We start from the raw sequence: 18,607 nt of genomic DNA on the forward strand, positions 1-18,607 counted from the left end.
CTGGTAACATACACACACAGAAACACACACTGTTTATCACTGGTAACATACACACACAGAAACACACTGTTTATCACTGATAACATACACACACAGAAACACACACTGTTTATCACTGGTAACATACACACACAGAAACACACACTGTTAATCACTGATAGCATAGACACACAGAAACACACACTGTTTATCACTGATAACATACACAGATAGAAACAAAAAGAGGAAAAATAAACAGTAAAATAAATAAGGTAAACCTTTCCTTTCACAGTACTCTAATTACTAGTGTTTACCTAGTAAATGATAATATATCATTACTGTACAGCACTGATTTGCATTGATAGCACACACAGACAGAAACACCCAAAGACAAAAATAAACACTACAAAAATAAGTGTTGGACAATAGAGTTTGTAACTGTTCTCAAGTCAGGCATGTGGGTTGAATGTGTGTGTGTGTGTTTTGGGGGTGTCTCCAGGCCAGCGTACGGAGGCCAGGACTGCCCTGGCGTGAACTATGAGTATCAGCTCTGCAACACAGACGACTGCCCCAAGCACTTTGAGGACTTCAGAGCCCAGCAGTGCCAGCTCCGCAACTCGCACTTTGAATTCCAGAACACCAAGCACCACTGGCTACCCTATGAGCACCCCGACAGTAAGCGCGTGTCTTTGCACCCAGGAGCCCTTCAGGAGTACACACATACACACACACACACATGCACACACACACATGCACAGAGAATCACAAATTCAATCACACACACACACACACACACACACACACACAGAATCTCTTAAGCCTGTATAAGCCTGTGGGCACACAGACACTCTCTCTTATACACACACACACACACACACACACACACACACACACACACACACACACTGTCATTCATGGCAACAATGTTTGCCGAGCAGACCTTCTGAGGGGACAGATGATGAGTGGGAAGAGAAGCAGAGGAAGGGAGTGAGGTTAGCTGGGGTGGGCTGAGGAAGCACCGTGCGAGGTCACGCCATGTCTGGCTCATCTGTCCTTCAGCCTTTCATGCCACAGCCGCCTCTTCGCCATCGCCACCACTGAGCACGCCTCCTCCACTTTCACACTGCTGATTTCTGATTTCACATTGGACCACAGGGAGCGCATCTCACCTCAGAGCAGGTCTGATGAGTGTGGAGGAGGTGGCACAGTACTGCAGGTGCCTGGCAAAGAAAAGAGTGCTGGTTTGAATGAGAGGGGCAGACATAAAGCAGCTTGTGTGAAAACTACATTTGCAGTAGCCCTTTTCACCTTCCCATCAATCCTTGGCCCCTATGCTGCTTTAGTGGTGGTGGCTGAGTAGCTATGTAGTTCAGAAACGGCTACACATAATGATAATGATTATCACCACCCCCCTCTCTCTCTCAATTCAATTAAATTCAAGAATGCTTTATTGGCATGACAAGCTCACTTATATTGCCAAAGCAGTTATACAATAAATCTTAACACATACATGTCAGTAGATTTTCATAAGAATAAAATAAATAGGTAAAAGTAAAATAAAATGCAGTGTATAATGCTGTGTGTGTGTGTGTGTGTGTGTGTGTGTGTGTGTGTGTGTGTGTGTGTCTGTGCGTGTGTCTGTGTGTGTGTTTATTTGTCGATATAGGTCACTCATTGTCCCTCAGATTGTGGCATGTTGATACATACTGGGCAGCAAGTTATGCTTTATCTCCTTCTCCTAATAGTATCTTTAATTTTGATATGTCATTAAGTTCATTAAAATTAGGAATTTCTGAGTTAAATTTGTTGAAGAAAAGGTTTCTTGTTTGATCGAAGGATGTACATTGTAGGAGGAAGTGCATCTCTGTCTCGACCTCACCTGTCATGCAGTAACCACATATTCTGTGTTCTTTTGGTTGCCATGATTTTCTGAGTCTTCCTTTTTCGATTTCCAATTTGTGGTCACTTAGCCTATACTTGGTAAGGGTCAGTCTCTGTTTTCTATCTCTGACAGTATTAAGATATTCTGCTAATTTATATTCTCGGTTTAGGGCCAGATAGCATTGTAATCTACTTTGATTTTTAGTTTCTTCTTTCCAATATTCCAAATAGGATTCTTTACATTGTTTCATAATTTGGTTTACTCTGATTGGTTTTTGGAAAACAGTGTTGTTGTGAGACTAATCAGAGTGGGTGTGTGGCAAGGCAGTTAGTCTCTGCAACAACTGATGTAGGGGACTTTTTTCTGGGTTCAGCTCTTGGGTTTGGAGGGCTTTAGAATGAAAGGGGTCTTCTGGGCTGGATTTAAGGTGATTTAGAAAATTGAGTGCTCTTTTGTTGATGTTAATGATTAGTGGGTATCTACCTAATTCTGCTCTACATGCATTTGTTGGTGTTTTTCCCTGTACTTGTAGAATGTATCTGCAGAACTCAGCATGTAGAGATTCTATTGTGTGTTTGTTCCAGTGAGTATAGCTATGATGACTGAGTGGACCCCATACTTCACTACCATACAGCGCAATGGGCTGGATGACACTATCAAATATTTTAAGCCAGATTTTAATTGGAATTTGGAGATTATAAAATTTTCTTTTAATTGCATTTAGGGCTCTTCGAGCTTTTTCCTTTAGTGCATTCACTGGCATGTTAAAACTCCCTGATGCTGTCATTGTTATACCTAGGTAGGTATAGAATAGTTTATTTTAAATTGGTGTTTGTTTTCTTGGCATTTGGGGCGTTTTTGGAAAATCATTACATTTGTTTTGTCTAGGTTTATCTCTAGGGCCCAGGTCTTACAGTACTTTTCTACTATGTCTAACTGTAGTTGTAGACCTTTTTCAGTAGCAGACAGTAGAACCAAGTCATCAGCAAAAAATAGAGACTTCACCTCTCTATCTAGGAGGGAGAGGCCAGGACCGGGACATTGCTCTAACTGGATAGCAAGTTCGTTTATATATATATATTAAATAACGTCAGACTTAAATTACAGCGCTGACGGACACCTCTCCCTTGGGTGAAGTATTGGGTTATTTTTTTTTTTTCAATTTTAACAGCACATCTGTTATTTAAATACATGGATTTAATTAGGTCATACACCCCCATCCCACAATTTAGTAGTCTAAAATAGAGCCCTTTGTGCCAAATAGAATCAAACGCTTTTTTAAAATCAATGAAACAAGACAATTTCTTGCCATTTTTTGTTTGGTGAACATGTTTATTAATTAAGGTGTGGAACGTATAAACATGATCAGTGGTACGGTGTTTTGGAAGGAAGCCAATTCGATTTTTGCTTAGAATGGAATGTGTATCAAGAAAATCTGCTATTCTCTTGTTTAAGATACTGCAGAACAGCTTTCCCAGGCAACTGCTGACACATATGCCACGATAATTAGAGGGGTTTGATTTGTCCCCTTTTTTGTGGATGGGGGAAATCAGCCCTTTACACCACATGTCAGGAAAATGTCCTGACTGTAAGATGATGTTGAACAATTTCAACACTGCACCCTGCTTCTCTGGGGTGCTGCATTTAAGCATTTCATTTTTAATGCTATCTGGACACAAGCTTTCCTTGGCCGTAGAGAATTTGCCTGGGTGGTTAATTCTTCCCAGGTAATTGGAAAGTCAAGGGGGTTTTGGTTGTTTTTAATTTTTTATTCTAATGATTGGAGTTTTCTCTCTCTCTCTCTCTCTCTTTCCCTCTCTCTATTTCTTACTCCCTCCCTCTCTTCCTCTCTCTCTTTCTTACTCCCTCTCTCTCCCTCCCTCTCTCTCTCTCTCTCTCTCTCTCTTGTAGCACATAAGCGTTGCCACCTGTACTGCCAGTCCAAGGAGTCAGGAGACGTGGCGTACATGAAACAGCTGGTGCATGACGGCACACGCTGCTCCTACAAGGATCCCTACAGCATCTGTGTGCGGGGGGAGTGTGTGGTAAGCCCGCGGAGCCCTTCGTTTGAGATTACCTCAACCTATGGGAGTGAAAGAATGTATTTAGAACACTCGGCAGAAACCCATGACAGTGCCACTACAGTCACATCACACAGGCTTTGTCAACCAGTCCGTCATGGTGCTTATTCATCGACCACAACACTTTCATGGGATGTGACAGCTGGAGTCTATGTGTGTATCCTGGCCATATGTCTCACTGCCTGCTCTCTGTTATACATATGTGTGTGTGTGTGTGTGTGTGTGTGTGCCTGTGTGTGTGTGTGTGTGTGTGTCTGTGTGTGTGTGTGTGTGTGTGTGTCTGTGTGTGTGTGTGTGTGTGTCTGTGTGTGTGTGTGTGTGTGTGTGTGTGTGTGTGTGTGTGTGTGTGTGTGTCTGTGTGTGTGTCTGTGTGTGTGTGTGTGTGTGTGTGTGTGTGTGTGTGTGTGTGTGTGTGTGTGTTTGTGTGTGTGTGTGTTTTCAGAAAGTGGGATGCGACCGGGAAATCGGTTCCAACAAGGTGGAGGATAAATGTGGCGTGTGCGGAGGGGACAACTCCCACTGCCGAACGGTGAAGGGAACCTTCACCCGCACCCCCAAAAAAGCCGGTACGGACATTTTCTCTCTCACCTCCCCATCTGCAGCTGCCGAGGAGCAGATAGCATTTATTAAACCTGCCATCTTCCTCACTGACGCAGGGATGGGGCCTGCCATTGTGTGCCTATTTCAGTTGTTATTGAATGGCGCGCTACATTTCCATTTGGGCTCCCTTTATGCGTGTGTGTTCGTCGGTTGTCTTGTGAAGGGCGAGGCAAGTGGGTCAGTCTGAAACTGACGTGCTCTAATTAACTCCTCCTCGCAAAGGCATGAAAGCCAACCCCTGCTCAACACCTTTATTCCACTTTTTTGGAGGTTAGCACAATCTGTTGTGGAATGTTCATTTATGCTTAAAATATGTTCGGCTCTACTGATGTTGTGGCCACTTTGTAGAAAACTTCCGCTTCACTTATCCTTGAAGGGAGCTGTGTCTCCTGTGGTCTGGTACGAAGCCTCTCTGGCATACATTAATGGGCATTAATGGGCATTACTGAATCCCTTTATTACTGCAGCTAGATGAGTAACACACAGAAACCATCACCAATCTTGCCAATAAGCACTTACAGATGCATATTATTATACATGGCACTGGGATTACATTTTATAAAAGCCATTCTGTCTGTTACATGTATGTTGGCTGTATGATTACAGTACAATCCTGTTCTCAGAATGTATTGTTTGAAGTGTTTTTAATATAGTGTGACGATTATGGTAATGGATAAATTGGTTGGATATGATAAGGGATAAATTGGCTGAATATTATGATAATGGCTAATTGGATGGCTATTATGATGATGATTATGATTAATGGCTGTGTCTGTGGGCAGTTTGTCACAACAACCTGGATTGCCAGGAGGACACTTGAAATAGGCAAATAGAAATTGCTGGAGGTCTAGGTATGTTTGCTGTGCCTTGCAGTCTTGTTTAGCTTTTTGGACCAAAAGGAACATGAATACCACAGAGTGCTGCTTTTATCCTTTCAGTCCTTTGTGAATGTGTGTTGACTATTTTCACATGACTCACACAGCATCTTTTTAAGAGAGACCTTACTTACATCCCTCTCAATTATGAAGGAGGCCACTGCCTGTATGCTTCTGTCTGCAAGATAGCCATTGGAAGATAGCCATTCCTTCAGTTTCCAGGCAGGGAACATGGCCTGTGTGGTCTTTGATAGAGGTCAGTTTGATCACATTTAAATGTGCCACACATGATTCGGTCACACTTTACTTGGATAACCCCCTTTTAGACAGAATCTATAGGTGCTCAGATTATCAACAAACTATCTTTTGACTCTCTGTTAATTAAATGTTATGTTTAAGGTTAAGGCTATGGAGTTGGGTTTGGTTCAGTATTTGCTGAACAACAAGTTTATATACTGAGCTGGAAAGTCAACAGATAATCTATAAAGTCTCTGGAGGAGAGGCAAACGTGTTACCATTGATTAGCCTACCACCTGCTCTATATTGAGCATTCTGACTATATATAGTGCTGTTGTGCCAGTTAGTGACCAGGGTAAACAGGGTGCAATGGGGGGCTTGATTAGTGGTGTAGTCTATGTGATACGCAGGACTACGCAGAATACACACTTAAAAAGCATCACCATCTCAGTATACCCACTTAAAATAAGCAAGGATACATATTAACATTTGGGGTTGATCACAGTATTAAATACTACATTACAGTATATCCACTGCAGCTAACTAGACTACACCACTGGCCTTGATCATACGGATTTCCCAGTGATGGTTGAAGCTGACACAATCAGATGCAGTACAACAAAGAGTCGATCAAAACTCAATTTTAATCTGATTCTTAGCAGTGGATCCTGGCCCTACTGTAAGCAGTTGTCTTGTTATATAATGGTGGCAGATATGGTTGGTTTATGTGTGATTCCATGTTGTGGTGGAAAAACAACATCTGAACAACATCTGTGTTGTCTGTCTGTTTGGTAACCTCTGATGTACAAACACCCTTACAGACTCACTCTGTTCCCAATCTGACCCCCTGAACAAACACACTAACAGGCTTCCCCAGCTGGGGTCCAAACATGAGAAAACCAAACCATAACCAAAAATTAAATTTTATTTGCATTCCTTCAAAGCTCATTGTTAAAGATAATAATAATGATAATTGTGTTCGGAACCATAAAAATGTCATACCCCTTTCAACCTTATTGTTCAGTATGTGGCCCACTCTCAACACACTCCTCTTAATTTGAACACATACAGGACCTAAAAGGACCTTATCTCATGTTCTAAAACTGATAGTTCCAGTCCTTGATTGTGATTGGTTGAATCGTGTTCGATGCTTTTGTAAAATGCAGCATAAACATACACCTTGACCGCATTTTGTTCTATATTACTGTGCTACTATAAGTTGATAGAAAAGTTGGGAGTAGCTGCGTGTCAACATTGCTTGGCAACCATTATGATAATTTTATTTCTTGGTGGAAGAATGATTATCTATAAATGAATCTCATTGCTGTGCCTTTATTTTATACCGCTTTAGAAAAGCAATAAATCACTCGAGTCCGTAGGTTACACTGATTTTACAACTCCACTTGCGCATCGTGCCTAACAACGCCCCTTAGCTGTTGTAAAATCAGTGTAACCTACGGCCTCTCAGGGCTTATTGCTTAATTTTATGTTGATTGAATGTATTGTGCTGACTACTGGCTGTGAACCAAATTGTCCCTAGGGGACAATAATTACTATCCTATTCTATCCTATCCTATTCTAAAATGTATTTAAGCATAAGCACTAATATATGCATTCAGGCTGCCGCATTGGCTCCCCCTTCTTTGACATGCCACAGATGCTATCTACCATATCTAGACATGCTCTGACTAAATGAATTCTTCTCCTCCGCTCAGCCCAAGAAGTAATTATCTGAGTCACATTCGCAACGAGTTAATGATGTCTGCTTCTAATTAGCAGACCTCTGAAAGCAGGATATATTTTTTTATAAAATTTATTTAATTGCCTTATTTTGTGGTACATATTATATTATGAATGCCCATCTGTTGGCCTGTGCACTGTAGTTTCTTCTTTTGCCAAGTTGGGCTCCCTTATGACTCAGTGATCATTGGAGAATGATTTGGGCAATGCGCACACACACAGATGGCAGGATCAATGCTTCAGTGAAAGATGTTTATTGTGTGTTTGTTTGTTTGTTTGTTTGCACTGTCCTGATAATATAATTGTTTTCATGCCCCCAGAATGTTTTTGTGCTGTCATCTTGAATGTTTTTTCTTATGCGCAAAAGTGTGAGGTGATTTCTTTTTTGGCAATTTGTCCGAATTTCATTAACACCGTCATGAGTGATTGTGAGTGTCTGTCTGTCTCTCTCTCTCTCTCTCTCTCTCTCTGTATGTGTGTGTGTGTGTGTGTGTGTGTGTGTGTGTGTGTGTGTATGTGTGTGCATTTGTAAATGACTGACTCATGGCATGAAAACAAAACAAGTTCCATCTCTAACTGTCCCGTTTTGTTAATCCTCACCACTCACTCTCTTAACAGGAAAACAGTTAAGCAAGAGATGCCAAAAAGAAATCCCTTTGTTGGAGAACGCAATATGCAAGTATCCGGTGTTCTCTAATCTCTCCTCTTTTCCCCTTGTTTTGTAATGCTCTTTTTTTCACTGACTGTTAGAGTATGACAGTCTCACTCAAGCATGCACACAACCAAGGTTCAAAAGTATCCTTGATACTTAGAATCCAAAGACACTTACATCACTCACAAATACTACTTGGTAGTTTTCTTTGAAAGTCGATAAATTGTGACAGATCCCCCAGACAAATAGAGGATTCTCTATCTCTCTCTCTCTCTCTCTCTGAAACACACACACACACACACACAAACACACACAAACACACACACACACTCATATGCATACACATACACACAGACACACTGAAATTATCCCACATCGGGGCGCTGAGGCTTACAGCAGGCCAAATTTACAACTGAAACTGACAGCTGACATCTTTTACCCGGCAGACATTTTTACACATTGACTACCCCCAAACCTCCACCTCTACACGCTGACTTTTGAAAAGGACACATTTCAAATCTATTGACAGCCTAAAAAGTCTGTCTTACAAAGCCAGTCAAAAGAGAGCACTACAAAATAGGAAAGTATAATGAAGGCATTTCTCTATCTGAAGGGAAGACGAGAGGAGCTTTCTCGTTGCCGAAAGGAGCACGGCACGTGTTCCTGAACGAGACCGAGGATTCTAGGAATGTGCTTGGTGAGTCTGTATGGGGTTTGCAGACCCGTGGACATCCAAAGTAGACGGAAAGGAGGCAGCTTTGCAGCTCTAGTATTACTCTGCCGCAGTGCTCTGTGTTTTTTTTAATACTCTGAGGGTTCTGCCATCCTGCTTTTAATCACTCCAAAGACAATTTCTTGTGTTTAATCATTTGGCGAAACGCAACATAAATTCACACACGCTTGTGTTGAATTTGAAGTTGAATGTAAATTCACTGCAACTCATGTTCACTTTGATGGAGCCTTGAGTGATTTCAAGACGCTGGCAAACCTATCAAGTTGTTTTTCACCTGAATTTCTCTCCTCCTGTAGGCTTGGCGCTGGTTTCGAGGAGCCGATAACATAGAACCCTCCCTTTTCATCTCCTGAGCTTGTTGTTAATTAGAGCAAAGCGTAAAGCCTTTCAATTAGAGGGGGATGTCCACGTCTGCAAAGCAAACAAAAAAGCGAACATACTTGTTCCTGCTCACTAACTGCTTCTGTTATCTCTCCCAAACCCTTTCTGCTTCTACTGCCACCACACACATGTGCAAATAAAGGCTACCTTAAGATGTTTCTCATCCCTCCTGGGGCTAGACATGTGGTCATTCAAGAACATGAGGCCTCCCCTCAAATTCTTGGTAAGTGACAATGCACTGTGAGGGCAGCCATTGCTCATGCATACTGTACACTCTGGACATTACATTGTTAATTGTGCTTCCTGTGACAGCTATGCATTTGCATTTCCATGAATACCATGAATACTCATGGGATGCTTTGGGATGCTTTAACATCTGTTCAGTCATAGCAGTAGGCTAAATTGAAAATGTTTATAACGAAAAAAAAAAGCAAATAGGCATGACGAGGTTATGGCCGGTCATGGTGATGTGCTTGACATGCTGACACATTTGAACTGGCAACTGCCAGCGGCATACAGTCAAATGCTCAACTGGTCGCTGCCATGCACTCCGCGAGTGCACACATACACATGCACACGCACACGCGCACACACACACACACACACACACACACACATACACTCACACACACACACACACACAAACACACACACACACACACACACACACACACACACACACACACACACACACACACACACATACACTCACTCACACACACACACACACACACACACACACACACACACATCCGTCTCCATTCATCAGAGTCTGGGGACATTGCATATGTCAAAATGCCCTTGTTCTTTGGCATAATGATAGTCCCCCTTTCATCAAAAGATCATTGTCTGTTTTGTATCGTCTCAAGCAGGCAGAAGGATGAAAGTGACATCACTTAGATTCTGTACAACTTTGGCAATAAAATACTACTCTGAGCTGTAGGCCACAGAGTTAATGCTTTTCCCATACATAGAAAATAATAATAATCATTTTAAAACTATCATCTTGAATCTTCATAAAATGAAGGTCCTTAACATGATTGCTTACAGCCATCAAGAACCAAGCCACAGGGCATTACATCCTCAACGGTAAAGGCGAGGAGGCAAGATCACGGACGTTCATTGATCTCGGCGTGGAATGGAACTACCTCATCGAGGAGGACGTGGAGACGCTGCACACTGAGGGACCTCTGCACGATGCTGTGGTCGTCCTGGTAACAACTTTTCAATTAGGCTTTGAAGAGGGGTGAGGAGGGCATTGTACCACTGTTCCAAAAGAAAGAGTTGCTAACCAACACCCGTCAACACCTACTGTACCATTTAGTTTTTTTTCTTTTTTTTTCGTAAGGATATCACTGGAAAGTAAAGCCTTACTGTATGTATTGTGCAGAACATATCATGCCAACAATCAGAGGAACCTGACTGATAGATTTCATATATCTACTTCAATCTTGTCAGAATGGTCATAGGTACACATTTGTTCTCTCTGCCCCACGATATCTCAAGCCACCATAATCATAACACTGGAAACTGGTAGAAGAGTAGGGAGAAAAAAGTCATTAAGACATTTGACTCTTCTGTGAAATGCCCCTGACTAGCGTCTGACAGATGATTTCAGACATAAAATGAAGCAAAGACACAGAAAACAAATGGCTGCAGGAAAAAAAATGGAAGACAAACCCTGGATGGAGGTTGACTGTGAGGTTTCACAGTTTGAAATGGTCTTGCATTTCAAGGTGTGCTCCATTCAAGGTGTGCTAGATTCAACTGAATGATGAAAGAAGACTATTTAACATAGTCTTCTTTGTTATGACGAAGACACATTAACACAAGGGGACACATGCATATATCCTGTTTAGTATAGTGTTTTTCTACATTTCATAGAAATAGTCAATTTTTATATCATTGTTGCAACTTGAATAAATTATAGTCAACTGAAGTACCAGAGTATGTGGGCGTGTGGGCACTAAAAGGAGAACTGCAATGTCCAGGTGCCTTCTGCTCTGTGACATACTGTATAGCTCCACTAATGGATTTTCAATCATCATGACAGTCAAGATGGGTAGCTTGGATTTTACCACTGCTTGTTTGGAAATGACAAATAAAAATGAAAACACAAATGAAAGATTTGGGAAGACTAAATGCAAGTCATGACACTGACACGTGGCAAAATATACTGTACAGCACTACTCTAAGCAGCCTAATTTACATCTGGATTGTTATACAACATGTGCTATAATACAATATACACTATACACATATAAATGGATGTTTTTTTATGTTTCATTTGGCCTTCAACACTTAGCTTTGACTGGCATGAAATGAAAGGGGATTAACGCTCACGTAGGGGCCAAATAAGCACAGGAGAGGCTACCCTGGGCACACAACTGAAGCGCAGTGTTTGCTGCAATATTTAGCTTCCACTATAATCAATGGAACTGGCTACACCAGACGTGATAGAGTTACGTTAAAAAAAACATTACACCTTCTAGTTTTCTAAAACTATTATTATACTCGGACCCGGTGTAGTGCGGGCGTTGGACTGGAAGGTGGTAAAATAGGTTGAAGTAAATGGAGTAAAAACACACAACCTTAATTGACCTGCTCAAGTATTATGGAGGAAAAGACATTCAGATTAAATTATGCACTGCTTTAAAGAAATGTCTTTGTACAATTTGAGTACACTGCTATGTCCACTGCTAGTTGTTTTTAAATGCTGTTTTTAAATGCTAGTTGTTTACTGGAAGAAAACTATTGTTGTTTTGAACAGCAGTGAGACATTTTTCTGTGAACTGAATGAAGTGTTTTGTGTAATTAGGTTAAAGAAAAAGTAAATGTTTCACACTCCATATTATATATTACATTACCTCAATACATTTTAACTGCACAAACATAGTGTTGAGCCATGACACATATTGATCATCAGTTAGCAATGACACATTGAAAATTCGTTATGGTGGCTCAGAGAGCTGTACACTTTGACCATTGATATCCACTCTCACAGACACTCACTTGTCAGTTTGCTAATAAACTTAAGTCAATCTATGCCTCAGTGGACACCTTTCAATTTACAGTAAATATAGACCTCCATGGATCACTGACTTAATGCAATGGGTGCAATATAACTGAGGGGAATAAAGACAATTGATTTGTTTTAATTGTCTGAACTTAATTTGTAAAGACCCTTTCAACCTGAAGTACAGTTTAAGTGTGACATCAGCACAACATTCTTATAAAAATATGACTGGAATTCTCTATTAATCTTAACTTTTTCATCTAGTATGCATGTAGTTGACTGTCAGCACTTAATGGTTAACAGTTTTTCAGTTTCGCGGCTCACTTTACGAACGACAACCGGTTTAATGATATATATATATATTTCATCCATTGTGCATGAATATATTTCCTTGATTAAAGGCTGTGGTTTTGTTATCTTATTTTTGTTAGATTATCCCCAAGGACAATGAGACCCGATCTACACTGATGTACAAATACATTATCCATGAGGACTCGGTGCCAGTCAACAACAACAATGTCATTCAGGAGGACACATACGAGTGGGCCCTAAAGAGCTGGTCCCAGTGCTCGCGCCCCTGTGCAGGAGGTGTGCTACTTTTCGTTCACTTCTATCTAGCTGGCCATCTAAGTTTTCCCTCAGAGGAAGACGTTAGATCGTCCAGCTGTTGACCATAGCTGTTCATTTAGATGAAAACATTATTTTATCATCCAACAGTTAGCTGTTCATTCAGATGAAGAGTTCAAATCCAAAAAGTTGGCCATTTAGCTGTTGATGTGCATGCTGTATCAAAGACATCACACAAAAAAAAAAATGCTTCATTTGTGTGCACGTTTCAGGTTTCCAATATACCAAATATGGCTGCCGGAAAAAAGGCGATAACAAGATGGTTCACCGCAGCTACTGTGATGTCAGCAAGAAGCCCAAGCCAATCAGGAGGATGTGCAACCTTCAAGACTGCACACAGCCTCAGTGAGTACAGGCTCTCTTTTGAATACATATCACAAACAATACTTTTATTTCACTTTAATGGTTACAGTATAACACTAGTTTTCTCTCTGTCCCTTTGCTCTTTCTCTCTCTCTCATTTACTCTCTTTCCTCAAAGGTCAATAGAACAGTAGAGCCATAGATGTGAAAATGCACTTTTTCCACCACATGAAAAAGCACTTGCCTTAACGATGTGTGCGCTTAGACTCTTATTAGTGTTTCGACTCACAGAACTCTTCTCTGCTGGGTGGATGAGTCATTGGGGATTAGTCTCACAGCACGCCCATTTTCTCAGAGGTGATAATAGAACATTAGGCTAGCGGGCAACGTTTTCTTAGAATACATCGCATGCATAATCCACATTCACTAATTTGTGGTTTTGATGTTCTCACTTTTTCTCTGTTTGTGTGAGTGTGAGCATATGCCTGTGTCCCTCAGTGTGAACTTTTTTATGTTTTTAACACCGAAAAAAGGGGCCATAGTGAGTGTAATCAGTGTTGTGGCTGGATACTATGAAACATTTTCATGGACAGTTAACTCATTGAATGCCAAGCTGTTTTCGGAAGCTTTGTCCTAAAGTGCCAGCAATCTAGAGCAGAGGTTCCCTAACTGTGAGGCGCGCTTCCCCTGGGGGGCGCCAAATAATTTGAGGGGAGGCGCGGAAGGTTGATTCAAAAAAGAAGGAAAAACGTTTATTTCCTGTTAGAACTATCTATGTTTTTTTTTTTTCAATGATTATGTAATTGTCAACATTATAAAATCGAAATAAATCATAGAAGAGATTTATACTAAATCTTTGGTATACATCTAGTGGAAAGTATTATTGATCCCTATCCTGAGTGAGAATGTATTGTGCCAAACTTCATAACGTAATTTAGCAACAGTGCCGCCAGCCGAGCTAGCTGCAAGTTACCAGTGAACGGTAACTTGCAGCTTGGAGCTTGAGCTCCAAGCGGATTTGTACGCAACCTTACAACATTGTTTACAGCTCTTCGAGTCACGGTAAAATTTATTTTTTGGTACATAGCTAATTTAGATACACTTATGGTGTGGGTGCTTGCGTTTCTTTAGGAATCGGACAGCTTGGTTTGTATAGAAATGAATAAGTGACACATCACATACACGTAAGAGGTTAGACATAGGCTAGGCCCATAGACATAATATACATAGACGCCGCATCGACCGCTACTCCTTACTAGCGCTGACGAGATTTGGAGCCGCCATCTTGGACCGGTCATCCACTCCACTCAGTGTAATCTGTTTGGCGGTGAGGTGAGCTGTCAGCGCACTTAATTAATCATATCTCACTGAATACCGAACAGATTCTCACGCGGTTTTTTTTGCTGCAAAGGTCATACATGTAGCTATGATACAGGACACATGATTTAGCGTATTTTAATATTCATAGTGGGTTTAACAGTAATAGAATATTCTGATATATGATATAAAGTGACCTGACGTCCGATATCAAAACTGGGAACATAATCCATGTTTGACAGCATAGACCAAACTAGTTTGATACAAGTTTAATGAGTTAAATATAGTTCACAGTTGACAGAAAAGTTCCATCAACAGCATTATTCACAGTCCACAGAAAGGTTCCATAAACATTTAAGTGAGATCAGTGCCATTCAGACATCTGAGGGGTATTCCAAGTAGGCCTATGTGGTTTAGTGACAAACTTGGGTAAATTGACTCAGAATCAGTTGTAAACCTCCCAGTAGAAAAGCTGTATGATACAGGAAACATGGTTGTGTGTATTTTAATATTCATAGTGGGCTTAACAGTAATAGAATATTCTGATATATGATATATTATAAAGTGATGACATCCAATATAAAAACTGGGAACATAACTAATCCACGTTTGACAGCATAGACAAAAAACTGGTTTGATACAAGTTTTAATGAGTTAAATTTACAGAAAAAAAATCCATTAACATTTTCAGTTCAGTGCCATCAAAAATAAAGTGATGAACAGACATTGGTGTGGCATAAAGGAAATGGAGTAACTGGGTTCAATATCAACAGCATTTGTTAGACAAGTTCCATAAATATTGTAAAGTGCAAGTTTGTAGGTTTGTTTCTGATCCTTAAAAAACAGACATTGGTTTGGCATAGTAAGTGTAACAGTTCATCAATTCAAGACAAAAAGGTAACTTGTCACTTGTACAGTGTCAATGGGTTCATCAACAGCATCTGTTATTTACAGTTCACAGAAAGGTTCCAGCCCCAATGAAGAGATTAAATAAAAAGGAATTAAGAAACATTTTAGAAACTGCTAAGATCAACCCGTTCATTGCAATCAGTAAAGAATCAGGGAGTGTCTTCACAGGCTCAGTGAGACAGAGTTACCGTCATGCAGTTGGTTCTATGATTTCGACAACTGGTGCATGTCATTTTGTATGTTCCCACCTTGCTAAAATTGCTTGGGTACACTTTGGCTGAGAACAAAAGTGCTTCAGACAGCAGGTGGGCAAATAAGATGGCATAGTAAACTGGGTAAACTCCATAAAAGAGGACTGAGTCAACCAGACGATGGGAAAATGGGACACAGAGTGGCGAATGCAGGTGATGAAGGTGGAGCTCATAAATCAAAAATTCAGTCACAGTGTAGCAGATGCCCTGCAGTACTGCAATGAAGAGCTGCACCTTCCTCAGTTCCAGGGGTGTGAGGAGACCGTTCAGCTCATTCACAGTCTTCTTGAACAAGGCAGTTGTTCTGGAGAGATACAAAATAATACATTAATTAATTAAAAGGAATTTGAGAGGCATCTTATTCTTGTTAGGGTAAATGACATGTGAATAATAGTGTTGGGCAAGCTACTTCGAAATTTTAGTGAGCTAAACTATCAGTTACTCTGCCATGAATAAAACACTACACAAAACTACCACCCAGGCAAATGTATTAGTAGCCTAACACAAACACAGCAGTAGGCTAGTTCACTACATAGGAAGCTACTTTAAATTGTGCTAATTTCACATGACAAGAAAAGTGTAGCTTGTCTGGCTAAGCTACTTGATAAATAAAGAAGTTGAGCTATTGAAAAGTTACTTTATTCAGGAAATAGTGAGGCTACCACCAACACACTTAGGCTACAAGTAGCAGCTAGCGATTGCCCAATAGGCTAGTCTGTGCCACTTGTGTAAAATTCGCCGGCCAAATCTAGTACGATTTATTTCTACAATAGCCTTCTTGTGTCAGTTGTAATCTAAGTCAGTGTTATGGAATATGACTTATCAAGTCTCAGTTCATAGCCGGGTGAACACCGAGTAAACATAGCCTAGCTATATGGCTACGATTTTCATACAGTAATATCAAAGATTGCTCCTTCTCAGCTCTGGTAATATTCTATTCACAAAATACAACCAATAGTACGGTTATGTTAAATCTTACTTGTGAAAAGTAAATCCCCCGACTATGGTCCGCCGATTTGAGAAGGAACATGCTGCACAGTGCTGTCATCTTGTGTCTTCTGCAACGCAACGAGGAGTATGACCGGTCTAATGGCGGCCGCATTTCTTGTTTCCAGCAGCCAATGCGGCGTCTATGTATATTATGTCTATGGGCTAGGCCTACATGACGGTAATATGTGACGTTCCGATAACAGATTTGTCACATTTTATCGCTGCACGAGCCTAATATGGGCAACAAAGCCAAACGTCGAAAATATGATGAAAACTCATTGCATTGCATAGCATAGTATAGCCTAGCACCGATTTAAGTGGCTTAACTGAAGTGAATATCATAATTGTGTGTGTGGTGGGTGTGGGGTGTGGGGGGGAGGGGGGCACATGATCTAGACCATTGTTGGTGATTTTTGTACAGCCACAGCATATTCTGTGTTATAGCTATGAACACATACAATGGCTCGTTTAAAAGGTGAGACTTTAAGCTCTCAGTGGGTGCAAACCGTGTATTTCTACACGACTCTGTTCCTGAGAAATCCCAAGCTAAACAGTGGCTAGTTTTCATCAAAATCGCTGTTTTTTTTTTTTTTTAGAAATGGAGATATATAGTATCGTCTTTCATGAAATATGAAGTCTTTCATGAAGTATGAAGCCTGTAAACTTTCCAGGAAGTGATCAGCGAGACCTGGCGAGACTGCCACCTAGTGATAGACCCACGAAAATGGCCTGGTTTTGACCTGACGTGCATGCGTCACTGATTCAACCCAAAGCGGCAACCGAGTTATGATAAAATGTCCAGATTGTGCGTTTTCATGAGTTTTCGATCGTCATATATTTCATTTCCATTCATCACAGAGTTCCCAAAATCATGTCTAATGTCTAGTTTCGTAATTAAAAAAAAAGCTAAAAACGTAATATTACGTTTTTGGCACTCAATGAGTTAAGAACAAAATTATTCATAACCCTGGCAAATATTGATTTAATGTTGATTTTCTCTTGATCAATATGTTTGGTCTGACTGAAAATGACACTGCCACGTGGCTAAAGGTTGTAAGACACTGTGGTAGACACATTGAATAAAAAAAGAAGCCTTCTCATCTTTTTCAACATGTTTATGTAAAATGGCATATCCAAAATGATTCATACCCTTTTTAAATAATCAATGGAAACACCTTTATATCTAGCGCTCATAGTGATAGTGATAGTGCTCATAGTCATAGTGCTCATTTTTGTTTTTGACGGATTAAGGTCTGGACTCTGGCTGGACCACTCTAAAATGTTGATATTACTCTCTGTTAAACATTTCTTGCCTTGTTTGGCTGTATGTTTTGGATCATGGTGTGGTTTAATGGCCCAATGCTGCCTATTGAGGCAGGTCTCTCGGCAGACTATCTGATGTTTTAGTGTTAACATTTACTATGAGAAGGTCACCAGGTCAATATTAAATCAATATTTGCCAGGGGTGTGAATCATTTTGTTCTTACCTGTATCAAAGAATCTGCTACATGATGGTGCTAACCACATCAGGTGGAACTGGTTGAACTCTTAAATGGACTGTGTCATGGCATACGTATGGTGTTTTTAAAAGGAAGTTCCTGAAAACGAATGAACCATGAATGACCCGTGAGCCGCCTCACCATAAAGAAAAAATTCATGTTACAAATAATTTTTCCTTGAAAGATGTCTATGGAAATGGTGTGCCAATGGGAAGCCTCAGAACCATCTGTCATGCTCTGAATGTTTTACAGCTAAGCATCCTGCTGTGATCGATTTAATTGTACTTGCAATTGCAGGCACACACCTACTGTGGCCACACACACACACACAAAATGATAATCCCTGGAGGCCCACCATGTGTTGGTTGATTTAAATAATTATTCACCCTGCATGACAAACAGTGCTGAGCTTTCTACAGGAGCGCTGTCACAGTGCAAGGTTTCATGACATGAATAAAATATTACCTTTACAGTACAGTAGGTTTACCCTGTGTGCGACTGTGAGGAATAACTCAGGTCTCTTAACCACACAACTG

The 18,607-nt window shown here is 40.6% G+C and overlaps 1 protein-coding gene across 5 annotated transcripts in view; it reads left to right on the top strand.

Moving 5' to 3' along the window:
* Positions 1-18,607, top strand: part of adamts3 (ADAM metallopeptidase with thrombospondin type 1 motif, 3) — an 82,122-nt gene that overhangs the window by 54,898 nt on the left and 8,617 nt on the right. Inside the window, exons 13-21 of one of the 5 annotated variants that reach the window (XM_048243833.1) lie at positions 479-654; positions 3,773-3,906; positions 4,385-4,508; positions 8,013-8,069; positions 8,660-8,743; positions 9,303-9,383; positions 10,211-10,374; positions 12,608-12,764; positions 13,016-13,148. In XM_048243833.1, coding sequence (XP_048099790.1) covers positions 479-654; positions 3,773-3,906; positions 4,385-4,508; positions 8,013-8,069; positions 8,660-8,743; positions 9,303-9,383; positions 10,211-10,374; positions 12,608-12,764; positions 13,016-13,148 — 1,110 coding nt within the window. The remainder of the gene's footprint in view (positions 1-478; positions 655-3,772; positions 3,907-4,384; positions 4,509-8,012; positions 8,070-8,659; positions 8,744-9,302; positions 9,384-10,210; positions 10,375-12,607; positions 12,765-13,015; positions 13,149-18,607) is intronic. The other 4 variants (XM_048243835.1, XM_048243834.1, XM_048243836.1 and 1 more) reach the window with 4 other exon arrangements.

The sequence above is a fragment of the Alosa alosa genome, chromosome 5 (assembly GCF_017589495.1).
Source record: "Alosa alosa isolate M-15738 ecotype Scorff River chromosome 5, AALO_Geno_1.1, whole genome shotgun sequence".
NCBI lineage: Eukaryota > Metazoa > Chordata > Actinopteri > Clupeiformes > Clupeidae > Alosa > Alosa alosa.